This window comes from Gekko japonicus, unplaced genomic scaffold, assembly GCF_001447785.1.
Source record: "Gekko japonicus isolate JY-2015 unplaced genomic scaffold, Gekko_japonicus_V1.1 scaffold1375, whole genome shotgun sequence".
Classification (NCBI taxonomy): Eukaryota; Metazoa; Chordata; class Lepidosauria; order Squamata; family Gekkonidae; genus Gekko; species Gekko japonicus.
The window spans coordinates 446,614-460,492 of NW_015168087.1; the positions used below are offsets into that span (position 1 = coordinate 446,614).

The 13,879-nt window shown below is 42.7% G+C and overlaps 1 protein-coding gene across 1 annotated transcript in view; it reads left to right on the forward strand.

Moving 5' to 3' along the window:
• LOC107113392 (sec1 family domain-containing protein 2-like) overlaps nt 1-13,879 on the forward strand; it is a 40,998-nt gene that overhangs the window by 8,413 nt on the left and 18,706 nt on the right. Inside the window, exon 3 of the mRNA XM_015414719.1 lies at nt 7,460-7,594. Within this exon, the coding sequence (XP_015270205.1) occupies nt 7,460-7,594 (135 nt within the window). The remainder of the gene's footprint in view (nt 1-7,459; nt 7,595-13,879) is intronic.

The following is a 13,879-nucleotide window of genomic DNA, read 5'->3' on the forward strand; positions in this document are numbered from 1 at the left end:
TGAGACATGCTTTTTAATCAGTGTTACCATACACAGTACGCAGCCAAAACTACCTTTATCCACATGTGACTGATTTTACGGTGTGTATGTGTGTGCGCAAAATGTGTTCTATTTCTCTGTCCTGATTAAAAGCAAGCTTGTGGAGTAGGCCTTGCCTCTGAGAACTTCCAAATGTGCTTTCTCCTGTTGAACGATATAAAATGGCCGTCCATCTAGAATTGTGTCTAGATAAGCTCCACATAGATTTCTGGAAGTCTGCATACTGTTCCCGTGAAGACCATCTGCAGACCAATAAAGCAACACAAAAAGCAAAACAATCTAATTCTGCAGAATAATCCATAAAGACCTTCTCATTTAGCACTCTTGTTACCCATGGTATCCAGCCACTATCCTGGAAAACTAACGAACGGTGTCATGAAGCTAGGAAATGGGGCTGTTTGCTCCACATCCATCATGCTACCAATGAGCATGAAAATTTCGTCTTGATTATTACGTCTCATAGCAATGAATATCTCTAATCCTTTGAAAAGCCATGTATGCTAGCTATTATCATAGCATCCTAAAGGACTATAAGAAACGGAAGATAGAGGTTATTCAGTGTGGTATGTCCTCTGCCAGTGCTAATCTCTGTGGCAAAATTTGGGGTTCAATGAGCCTGGGCCTTTCTCCAGGAATAAAGCATTAAACAGTGGTAGAACGGCTGGCTCATACAAGTCGGTGCCGCGATGGGGGTGGAAATGTTCACGCTTCCCCTATGCCATTGCCATCACTGAAAATAATACATACACCTACAGCCTATGGGCTGCTTTGATCCCTGCTAAGGAAAAAAGACAGGAGAATATGGGTACCTACCTGTCTTTTTCCCTAACAAAACTCCAGGCAAACAGGAGTAGGGGCATTTTCAGTCTGGGAAATGGTTTGCAGGGAGGAGGGGAATACTGCATTTGGAGTTGCAATCATGGAACTCCAGCAGCAATAGAGGCACCACAAAGTTTCTTGACCTGAGACCTCAGCCAAAGGCTTTGAGGCCTTAACCAAAAAGCTCTAGGTCCTTGAACACTCAGATCCATGGTTCTGTAGCTAAGTTACGGTATCCTAAGTCCACTGTCCTTACTTAGTACCCCCCTCCTTAATATGTCCATCTCCATTATAGCTGTAGAGATTCTCCCGTAGGTGGACAGGGACCAGATGTCCATACTGTGCTATACACAGACCTGTCCTATCCTCCTCCTATCCTCCCCTTTAACAAAGATGAAAGGACAAAGAGCTACAGATCCACAAAGATGAGGGAATGTTATGTTTCCTGAACTTCTCCTCTTCCATCAGGAGGAACAGTTGGGATGGGGGCAGTCTGAGAGGTAGATGTGTGCTCTTTTCTTTTAAAAGCTGCTGCATCCAGTTTAAACATGACTGTAACTGAATGACGCATTTTGCTCACTGTGGCAACAGAAGGGTAATCTTTAGTGAAATTAATAAAGTGACTCATATATGATTGTAATTAAACTTCTTCCAAAACTTCAGCATTTCGGTAAGATGAATGACATTTGGATTGGCAATCTCTAGCAATAACTCATGTGTGAATTTTGTACAATATTCACAAGCACCTGCAAATGTTGTGCAAAATTTCAATTTTCGCATGTTTCGGTTTGCCTTCCTTTGAGCTTCTGCTGCACAGGGAGAAGAGGCAGAGAAAGAGTTTTTATGATCTTCCAATGCAGGAAAGATGGAAATGGCATGCCTTACTCTAGCCAGGAGCCCCGTCTAGCATAAGCAGACATTTCCATTCGGTCTGTACTAATGAACCTGTAAATTCAGCAGAGTAGCTGGCAGGCCAGACTGAAGCTGAAGTTCAATTTTCTTGCAATTATATAGCTGTAAAGTTTCCCCTGTAATAAAATGGTATCATAACTCATGCTCCCAGCAGATTAGTACATATGATTAAACATGATCAAGCAGTGAGCGGGAGAACCTAAGGTTTCCCATGTCAAAAGTACCCTTAGATGTCTGTGCCACGTTCTACATGGCAAAAACTGACGTGACTAATTCTGGCAGTCGTAACTGACAAAATAACTGACAAAATAAGTTGTCTTTCATGTGTTTTATAACAGTTCTTTTATTTATATCGTTAGCTGCCCTGAGTACCACAAGACAGAAAGGTAGAGGAGGAGGAGGAGGAGAGGAGGAGATTGGATTTATACCTTGCCCTTCACTACCCAAAGGTGTCTCAGAGCGGCTTACAAACTCCTTTCCCTTCCCCTCCCCACAACAGACACCCTGTGAGGTGGGTGGGGCTGAGAGAGCTCTTGACAGAAACGGCCCTTTTTTCAAGAACAGCTCATATCAATGCTTTAAATAAATAAATTCCAAAATAAATTATCTGAAAAAATGCATTGCAAACCCCAGAAACACTGGAATAAGCCATAAGCCATATGCAATAAGAGTGTTTTTCTTATGAATTTAGCATCCGTTTATCTTCGGTGTCCTATTTATAGATGTGATGTCTTTAATGCATCAAATGGCCCAAAATAAATTATCTGAAAAAATGCATTGCAAACCCCAGAAACACTGGAATAAGCCATAAGCCATGTGCAATAAGAGTGTTTTTCGTATGAATTTAGCATCCGTTTATCTTCAGTGTCCTATCTATAGATGTGATGTCGTTAATGCATCAAATGGCACTGCAGGGTCAGAATTATTTAGTGGTCTCTAGACACCTATTAAACAATGTCCTTGTAAAATTCACCCATTTTAGGGTTGCCAGGTCCTTACTGACTGCCAGCACGTGGCTCCCAGCTCCATTCCTGGATCTTACGGAGCATGTGCAAAGCGCGCACACCACAATGACATCACCCGGAAGTGACATCATCACGTTGCCAATGTCAGGGGGTAACACTCTGGGTTTTGGGCAAAACTCTATAGTTTGAGGCGAATTTTACCATAGAGTTTTGCCAAAAAAAATAGAGCGTCACCACCTACCACCATAGATGATGTGATGACATCACTTCTGGGTGACGTCATTACGTTGCATTTGAGGGCATTTGCAGGTGGGGTTCCCCCCTCGCAGGCCAGCTGGCCAGCAGCAGGAAGGGGCTTGCAAAAGTAGGGGAACCCCTGCCTTGACTGGGGGCCTGGCAACCCTAACCCATTTTGAGAAAAGTAGAAATCCAGTGTGGGCATCTTTCTTATTTATTGAATGGTAACAATGAAAGCTGTTTTTCTTTTCCTTTTACTATGTAAAGGTGAGATCACATTTTGGATGATCCAGTTTTTGAAGCTGTTTCTGCACCTTTGGCTACATGCTTTTTGGTAGCACTTTAGCTGGCATTTTTTGCGTGTTTTCCAGACATTTTGTCAGCATTTCAGAGTTTCGTAGTCAACGTCCCATGATATAGTGTCATGAGTTTCTAGGAAATACCTGAAAAGGCCTTAGTTAGCCCTTCAGCAGTACTAATCTAGGAGATTTTTCTAACTAGTTATTACCATTATCAGATGTGCCCATAAAATGTCATGTTTATGTGCTTTTCCTTTCCTTTCAGTGCCCTTATGCTTTATGTAACTTTAACTTTAGGTAGCTTTAACAAAGAAGTTCTGCCGTCATATAGTACCTATTTCTTTATAAAACTTGAATAGCCAGTCAGTTTTGTAGACCAGCAATGGCTACTGGATGTGTCCTCTCTTTTCCCTCCCATGCCACACTTTTCACAGGCTGGAGCTTTGCTGGCTATCAGGCCTTCACCAAGTGCTTTGATCATGGAAGAAAATTGGTAGACACCTCATCCTCCCAATGCAAAATGAGAGGGTGCTCAGAGACACGTGTGGATACTCTTCTGTAGTATGGACGGGAGGAACAGAAAAGGGATCATACTACCAGTATTTCTGTGAGAAACAGTAGAAACAGGGATCATACTACCAGTATTTCTGTGAGAGGGCTGAAAGATGAAATGGCGTGTGGTACAACAGAGACCTTTTAGTACCATTCTTTTTTTAAAAGCATTCCTTTTTACCATCTTTTTTGCTCATTCTTGGCAAATTCCCCTCCTTCCTGCAGTCCAGGTCCCACATGGCTTTTGTCCATGCACATTCCATAAGTCACAGTACAACTTTTTTTGGTGGTCCAAAGAGACCCCCTCTTCCCTTTTTCACCAGTGCAAGAGCTGGTTGGATCAAAACCATAGTGCATTACGCTACAGTAGCTGGAGGAGATTTTGCCTACATATTAAAACTTAGGTAGAAACGTATCCAATGCATTTCTGTGGAGCATTTCCAGTAAAATGCCTGTGCATGTCTTGTTTTGATCCTTCCTCCTCTTAATGACTCATTTTTTAAAAAAACATTGTTTGTCTCTGGAAAATGTACGGTCGCTGTTTAAGTTACCAAGCATTTTTAGTGGGTTTTGTGTTGCGTGACTGGATGGCTCTCACGGTTGGGATTGGAATATCCTCCTACAACAAGAATTAGGTCCAACGTTTGCATGGCTGTTGCCTTAATTAAAATGTAAGAAGTGTGTCATAGGAAGGCTTGGATAAGACATCTACTTTTGTGGGGAGGGGTTAATGTACAGAGAAAAGATTTGTACTTGACATTATAAACTGCCGGACATGAAAAATTGTCTTTAATGGTTATAATTGCTTTAGAAAATCCATTTTTCCAGAGCTGTTCAATTTAAGTGGCTAGTTGCTTATTTCCCCCCCTTTATTGTACATAAAGTATGTGGCATTTCTGTCATTTCTGCAGCATGATTTCCTATCTGAGTTTTCTAAGAAAACTAGAGATGTGACATTCCTGGAATAATGAAGAAAGGAAGCATTGCCTCCTGCAGATTGAACAAGATAATTTTTGTAGACTGTAATGCTCACTGTGTCAATTATTATAGCTCATTTTTCTGTAGAAACAGTATTAAATGTGAAGAGCTTTGTAAACTGGAAAAGGCAGATGGTTCACTAAAAGTGTTCCTCTGAATGCTGAATGTCTTGTTTATTTTATTGTAATGACGCTATGTGATTAAAATCCTAGGTCTTGCTGTATCAGCAAATAAAGGTTTAAAATGGGTTGCCCTAACCATCTTACCAGCACTATACCAAAAAGAAAGCGCAACAGAAAAAAAACCCAACAGGTTATGCTAGTTTTCAGTCAATATGCTTACTTTGCTATCAGCGTACAGAACAGATATTTACAATCCGTTAACAAGAGTGTTCAGATAGCTGTGTGAATATACCGTGAGCAGTGTTCCCTCTAAGCTGAGTTGGTGTGAACTAGCTCACAGTCTTTTAGCCTCTGGCTCACAGATTTTTGTCTTAGCTCAGGAAGGATGGCTCCAAATCAAACTAATTTATGCAGTAGCCAAATCGCTCACTCACCACTTTAATGCCAGTAGCTCACAAAGTAGAATTTTTGCTCACAAGACTCCACAGCTTAGAGGGAACATTGACTGTGAGATGACTGCATTTAAGGAGGCTTTCTGCATAATAACCCAGTCCCTTTGGATCCTCTGCCCTTGGGTACAATGGCTACCTTCTGGAGTATGGACCCATTTCGGCTCTTATTGACTGCCCCAGAACAGTCCTGAGTCTCAGAGGACCAATTACACATGGGGGTGTGTGTGTATGACAAAGTCCCTTCTCAGCCACAGGAGGGAGAACTGGGTGAGTCATTTGATTTCAGCAAAGCCATGTCCTCCCTTGTTAGGGATGCCAGATTCCAGGTGGGAACTGGGGATCCTCCAGAATGACAGCTCAGCTCCAGACTACAGAGGTCAGTTCCCCTGGAGAAAATGGATGCTTTGGAAGGTGGAAAATATGGCACTCTACTCCACGGAGGTCCCTGTCCTCCCCAGGCTCCATCCCAAAATCTCCAGGAGTTTTCCAACCTGGAACTGGCAACCCTCCCCCCCCCCATTCCCTGCCGGTGGCCATGGGGGACCTAGCCACCCTACCTGCCATCCTTCCCTGTGTGTTAAGCAGCATGGTAGAGCAAGTGGCCTGTGGACAAAGCTTAGCGTAAACAAGTCATACCTAAGGTCCAATTTTAAAAAGTTTATTCTGAGCACAATAGAAATAGACAAATGGGATCTGGGGACAGGAATACAGAACTTAGAAACAGAATAAAAGAACAATTCCTAGTTATTCTAGAACTGCATTGTTTTCCCAGAAGTGATGTCATGCTGTCACAGATGGCCACCCCCATGCGCCCCCCCCCCGGTCTCCCATTGAGTACTAGACCATATCCTGCCCTCCCTCCTCGTGAGTTGGAGAAGCAGCATATACATTCCTGAAATAAGAAGATATCTGGGATGGTGTATGAGCATTCAGGTGTCCAGTGTTTCAAGTACCTTAAACCTGCGCAAACTCAAAAGTTCAGAGTTCCAGGAAAAACTGGCGAGGGAGCCAAGTGGAAATCCAGGCAATGATTCAGGCAGTAATCGAAAGGAAATCCAAAAGAGTAAAGCATGTGGAGCAAGGCTGGGTTTTATAAGTGACTCAGGAGGTGCCAGGGTGAGTTGAGGTGATGAAACATTTCTCTCATTATGGAGGGCAGAGAATAAAAGGGGGAAGTTTTGATTTTCCTGGGCTGGGGGAGAGGCAGGAGAAGTATAGTCAGATGTTCTGACTGGTGCAAGGGGGAACTTGAGTTAAGTGGGGGCAGCATGCCCAGAAGAGTATCTCATTTGAGAAGAATTTCCTAATAAGGGGGGGGGGTAGAGATGAGAAGGTGTCAGCTTTGGCAGTAATATTGTTCTAGAGTTCTACAAGATAAGAGGGGGGGAATGCTATTTCGCATGATAATGGTTTTTGCTAAAGGCAAAATCTGGTGCAGAGCTTTTGGGGACCTCTGCTTTTTTAAGAGAGAAATGTGGACAATCACATCCTGGTCTAGAAACAAATACTGAGAAAACAGTCGTGAGAGTCTAACCCACAAATCAAGATAGTCAACAAGACTTACAATGAAAATATTTTCTATACATTGTTGCCAACAAACACTATATAACAATAAACAAATTCCATCTCACGACTGTTTTCTCAGTATTTGTTTCTAGACTTCTGCTTTTTTGCTATTTTTCTTTCCTTTTTCAAAATTTACCCATGTTGAAATAGTGACATTTATGTTTTTAGGGAAGCCCAACAACTGTACATCCAGTTGTTGAATGAATACAGAGGCTGATACTTGGACCAGTTTAAGCAACCTCATTGGTAGAGCTTGAACAGTTTGCTCAGAAACAATAGCAGGGATGAAAGAGATTTAAATTCTTTTCAAGTCAAGAGTACACAGTATGAAAACAGGTCCAATGCCCACTGTCTCCCATACCCATAACAGATAGTATCTTGTTTGCACCAGTATCCTATCTCCTTGCAAATAATCTTCTGCAAACTGTCTGACTTTTTAAAATCTATCTCAGTCATAAATATATCCCAATGCGGTAAGTTGTGCTCCATAAAATTACTTGTAAACTTACTTTCAACAGGCTTCTTACAAACCATTGCTGAAACAAGTGATGGAGGAGATATATAATCCTGATCGACCTGACCCTATTGATATTGAGCATATGTCTTCTGGGCTCACCGACCTTCTGAAAACGGGATTCAGTATGTTTATGAAGGTAAAGCTACTGTCCAGTGTTTGTAATTACATTTTAAGAAAGTAAAACGTGCAGCTATTTTGGTAAGAAGAAACCAATTCATTTTACGTAGGATGTTTTTATCTCATAGCTCAAACTCAGCATTCTTAGATAATGTGTCAACAGGATCAACTTATAATACCTCTAGGTAATGAAAAAGAGAAAATCCCATACCATTTCTCTGCGCAAGCTTAGAGATATGAAGGCTGGGGGGAAACCCAGAGGACTTTTTGGTATCACTACTCCATACGTGAATTTTTGTGGGGGAGATGGGGAATTCACTCTTATGAAATAAACACACTTTTTAAAAATCTATTTATTTACTTTATCTGTTCACAAAATGTATAACTTGTTTTTCATAGATTGTCAAAGCAGTGTACAAACAAAAGCGAATAACATGAACAAAATTATTAAAATCAGTGTCAGATAAAACAAAACCGGAAAGGAAAGAAAAGAAAAAGGAAATACTACTTTAAACAGAGAGTGATTAAAATGTGGAATGTGCTGCCAGAGGATGTAGTGATGGCCATTGGAATAAACAGCTTTAAAGGGGGATTAAATAGATTCATGGAGGATAAGTCTATCAGTGGCTACTAGCCATGGTGACTGGGGAACTTCCAAGTTCAGAGGCACTAATCTCTGAATACCAGAGCCAGGCGGCAACAGCAGGAGAATAGGTGATCCCACAACAGCCTCTATGACCTGTTGTTGGCTGTCGAGAGGAACTGGTTGGCCACTGCGTGAGACAGGATGCTGGACTAGATGGACCACTGGTCCGATCCAGCAGGGCTCATCTTATCTTCTAAAATCAGAAGGACAGATGAAAATGAGGGCAATGATAGTGACCCAAGACCAAGTGAAACAAAATAGTCTTTGTACCAGCTGGATTCTGTAGGGTCATTAACACAGTTGTTCATTGCCATACTCTTCCGTTTATTGTAGATAAAAATATCAGCTTAAAGGATGGCATGCTAACTATGGCCTTTATGGATCTCAGAGCTACATTTGACTCTGCCTAGGCAGAGATTATGGGATAAGATGAAGAAATCATATATTGACAAGAGTCTCCTGTTTTAGATCCAACAATTATCTGATCACCCTACAGCTCAATAAGGCCCCGGTCACACAAGCGAGATAATCCGGGGGGGGGAGGGGGAGGCTTTTTGCTCTGGAGCGAAACGAAGCACGGTATCGCGATCAGACGTTTCCCCCCGATGCTTCTCGCACATGCCCCCAGCCACTATCACATGTTAGCCGAATTGCTTTTTTTATAGCAATTGGCAATTTATAAATGGGTCCTTGCCAACTATACCAAGGTCCTGTTCCCACCAAGGGTTACCAGTAAAGGAGTTCGAGGCTGGTGTTGTTAAAATAAATGTCTTTTACTTACGATAATAAATCTCATACAAACAATACTGATGCACTCACATCAAGTTCCTTAGAAATACAGTATTAAAATAAGCACGGTTGCATTAGCAGGTGGGGGTGATGATGGGTGATACTTATCTGTCTTCACAGCTTGGTTGTTCCAATGAAGAATGGATGGGAAGAAATAGAAATCTAGGGAGAATTCACACACAACTAGAACCAGTCAGAACGTGTGGGTGTCTTGACTGCAGATCAAGAGATCAAAGTAGAGGCAAGGGTTTGGGGATAGCAAGTGGGACTCAAGGGGAGTATAAAGCAGACAGGGGTTGTTGCGGGGGTTGCTAGCTAGGAAGGGCCAGGTGAATGGTCCTTACCTTTTATAGTGGATCCATTAGGTGGGAGGTAACTGTTCCAACCTGTGGACCCACCTACCTGTTAGTCTGTCCCAAAAACAATCCTATTGGTTGCCTATAGGAGTGGGAGGTTACCTATAAGGAGTGGTCAATATTGAAATCTAATACCTTACTCAAAGAAGGGCATCTGGGCAGGTGTGAAAACCTTGGCGTCAGGATGCTTCATTGTAGTGTAGATGAAGCTGGCCATTCTCTTTGTGAACCAAATGTCCATTTGGCAGAAAATACCAATGCAGGAACAAAGCAGTGATGTGTTGTATGTGACCACAAATGATTCTGCAGTGGGGGTTGTCTCTGCTCAAGTTGTTGTTTCTTACTGCTCACGATAATGGAGGTGTGTGCTTCTTCACCAGGCTGGTAACTGTGTAACTGAAACCTCATTTACGTGTAAGGCTTGTGCAAGTACCTTCTATGTGTTACATCACAACAGGTGACTTGAAATGTACAGTTCTCTGAGCCTATGTGTGTGTGTGTGTGTGCGTGCACAGTCCATTGTGTGTAGCAATAAATATAGTTCATAAATCAAATATCAAGTTCATTCTCAAACACACATGTCGACAATGAAGTGTGGCAAAGGGGGGGGGGAAGCGGCATGGCGTGATCACACACGCAGCGATCACAAGCTGCCGCTTCCCGACCTCACAGGCATTTTTTTTCCCAGCCGGAGGTCCCACCTGCGCATGACCACAGAAGTGAATCCATAGAACAGTGGGCATGCGCAGCTCCACGTTTGTGTGCATAATACGAAGGCTTAAACAAAACATCCGACGTGAGACGGGATGCAGACGGGCGCCAGATGCTATGGGATACCAGTGCTTCCGCAATCTGACGCCTGCCCGCGCCGCACGTTTTCTGGAAAATACTGCACCTTCCCTACTATCTTTTAACTCCGCTTCTTCAGCCAGGCGCCACGGGTTACCTACGGGTGCAGGACACTTGCCAGATGTTCACATGTGATCGCACCCGTAAAATCCGCACGGCAGCCATCCCTATCGTGCGGCTAATTCTCCATGTGACCGGGGCCTAAGATGTGGTCCATCTGATAAACTGACTAAGCTATTGTAGTGAGCAAAGGAGTGAAGCAAGGATGTATTCTTGCTCCTCTGTAATTTAATTGGTATATCAATGATCTAAGCTCCTATATTTCCAAAGAGGAATTCCATCTGCCTCATCCAGCTCAAGTCAAGCTGCCATGTCTTTTGTATGTGGATGATACAGCTCTCCTCTCAAGATCCGTGATTGGCCTTTGTAAACTTATAGGCTCCTTTTCAGAGTATTGTTCTAAAGAGGGCCTAACTATTAATGTTTCTAAGTCAAACGTCCTTCTCTTTATAAAAAATGACAGGCAAGGAAATATGTGGTCAGTAGCAGATCAGTATATGGAGCAAGTAGAGCTATCTAAGTATTTAGGAGTTCTATTTCAAGCAGATCTTTCTTGAAAGGTGCATTTGAACTCTGCTATAAGAACAGCCATGAGTACTGGGAGGGCTATTTTGAGATTTTATTATTCCCCTGGGGGGCAATATGTTTCTGCAGCAGTTAACGCATTGCTAAAGTTTGTATGCTGTAGGGGTCTGTATTAGTGTGGTAACAGATAATATGGATGGACCGTTACTAGATTTTTACACAATATCGTGGGAACTCTGAGATATATGGCAGGAATAGCTTTGAGAGCCAAGATTGGGGAGATGTCTTTTGAAGCAAAGGCTTGGTGGAGAGCATTTAATTTGAAAATTAGGATATTGAACTTGAATTTAGATTCAGGTCTTCTTGGATTAGTTAGGCTGGATCATCGTATCAGTGAGTGGGACAAATACTTGCAATTCAAATTATTATGTTTGGGATCACCTGTTATATGACAGAAACTATGAACAGCCATGAATTGAGTCAGTATGTTCTTCCATTCAGTTGGTATTCTTCCCCCAATAAAAATGCCTAACTGCCTGTTTGAATTGTCTCGTCCAAAGTATAGAAGGGCGTAGCGGGGAGGGCGGGGTATAAATTGAACTTATAAATAAATAAATAAATAAATAAATTTATGCTTGCACGACTGAACACCTTGCCTTTGGCGGTGTTGTTAAGAAAGTTTAATGGTATTCCATTAACAGATTCTGTGGATGTGGTACAAGCCAAATTGACTCTGTAGGTCACATTCTTTTGGATTGCCCTGAATTTTTGGATTTGAGAGCTGAATTGATTTTTCACTTGCTTAAGCAGGACTCTTGTCTTTTTAGAAGCTAAATCTTCTTGGCTACTACGAGATAAAAGACAAACAAGTAACTTTGCATGTGGCTAAATTTTTGGCAACTGTAGTGAAATCACTGTAGCTCAGTTAGTAAACCTTAGAGTTTCCCTTTTAGTGTGTGATGCTCGCTGTTTATTACTCTTGTTCTGATGACAGGAATTAAGAAGAAGAAAACAGTCTTTGTCAATTTGCAAAACACTTGTAGAAAGGAAGTTAAACAAGCCACCTGAGGCAGCATTCCAGACTCTGGGGCTGCAACTGAGAAGGCCCGCCAGTTGTGCAGGCTGCTTGACTTCTACATTTAGGCGGTATTTGAAGCAAGATCTCCCTTGTTCATCTTCAACTGCAGGGGGTTTCCTATGGGAGTAGATGCTTCCTGAGAGATCCAACTGTTTGGGATTAATAAGTCAAAGCCAGTACCCTGAATTGGGCCTGGAAATGTACTACTAGCCAATATCTCTGCTTTAGTGCAAGCGTGATGTGGTTTTGTCAATCTGCACTTAATAGTAGACTGACAGTGGATTTTTTTTTACTATCTGCAGTTTCTAAATTGTCTTCAATGGCAGCCCCATGCAGACCATATTCCAGGAATCTATTTTAGAGGTCACAAAGGCATACATGACAGTAGTTAACTCTCTTCTATTCAACATAGAGTGCAGAGGTTTATTATATAACCCTTCTTTCTTTTGTATATCTTGTTATTTAAAATTAGAATGAGAGAGAGAGAGAGAGAGAGAGAGAGAGAGAGAGAGAGAGAGAGAGCTTTCCTCTGAAACAAACATCAAGACTAACAAAGGAGTCACAAATTATGTACATGCCAGAACCAAATATTCATGTTTTAGCCATTTTTAAGGTTTTTTTATATCCTTGTAGTTTGCATTTTCTCCCTGCATCTCCTTTTGGACTAGAATATAGAGCAACAGCTGACATTTTGATCCACCCAGGTTATGCAGTACTTAGTGGTTAGTATTTTGAACTAGGATCTGAGAGACCTGGGTTCAAATCCCATTTCAGCCTTGAAACTCACTGGGCGATCTCAGGCTAATTGCTCCCTCTCAGCCTGACCTACCTCACATGGTTGTTAGGCTAAAATGCAGAATGGGGTCCAATACGATGTAGTGGTTAAAAGCTTGGACCAGCATCTGGGAGAGCCAGGTGTCCCGTAAGGGAGAAGGGTAGGGTAGAAATGAAGGAAGTAAATAAATAAAATGGGGGATGGAGAACCTTGTAGGCTGCCCTGGGCTCCTTGGACAAAATGTAGGGATGCCAGCCTCCAGGTGGGACTTGGGGATCCCCTGGTATCACAGCTCATCTCCAAATGGTACAGATCAGTTCCCCTGGAGAAAAGAGAAGCTCTGCAGGGTGGACTGTGGGACATTGTACTCCTCTGAGGTCCCTGTCCTCCCCAGGAACCATCCCCAAATCTCCAGGAGTTTCCCAGCCTGGAGCTGGCAACACTATGCCCCCTGCCAGTGGCGAAGGAGGACCTGGCAACCTCAACTAAAAGTGTGATAAAAACGTACTAAAGAGACCAAAAAAAAGTATTAGATTCAAGGGAGAGGAAGGGCGTGATTCAGGGGGATGACCTTCTGTCATGCTTTTTGCTGTGTGTTCTTGTTCCGGCAGTTCCAGTTAATACCATTTCTAGTTGTTTTAGTCAGGACTTCCGTAAAGACCTCTGCTTGTGCCAGCTGCAGCCCAGGAAAGGAGGGAGCCTTCCTTTCTTAAAAAGGTAAAGGTTTCCCTTGCTCGAAAGCCAGTCGAGTCCGACTCTAGGGTTGCGGTGCTCATCTCCGTTTCAAAGCCGAAGAGCCAGCGCTGTCCGAAGACGTTTCCGTGGTCATGTGGCCGGCATGACTAAACACCAAAGCACACGGAACGCTGTTACCTTCCCACCGAAGTGGTACCTATTTATCTACTTGCAATTTCTTGCTTTCGAACTGCTAGGTTGGCAGGAGCTGGAACTAGAGACGGGAGCTCACTCGGTCATGCGGCACACTCGGGTCTCGAACTGCTGAACTACTGACCTTCCACGGCCTGCAGTTCAGCGTCTTAACCACTTGAGCCACCGCAGCTTACAGCTTCAGAAATACCAAGATCCTCTGTTGAAATCGTTTTGAGGGCTTGATCTTCCTGCAAAGCAAGAGAGGACACTTCTCTGGTTTATAAAATACTGTTATTTAAAAAGACAAAAACAAAGCAAAGCCCACAAATCTGGGTGACGTTTTACGGGGGCAATGA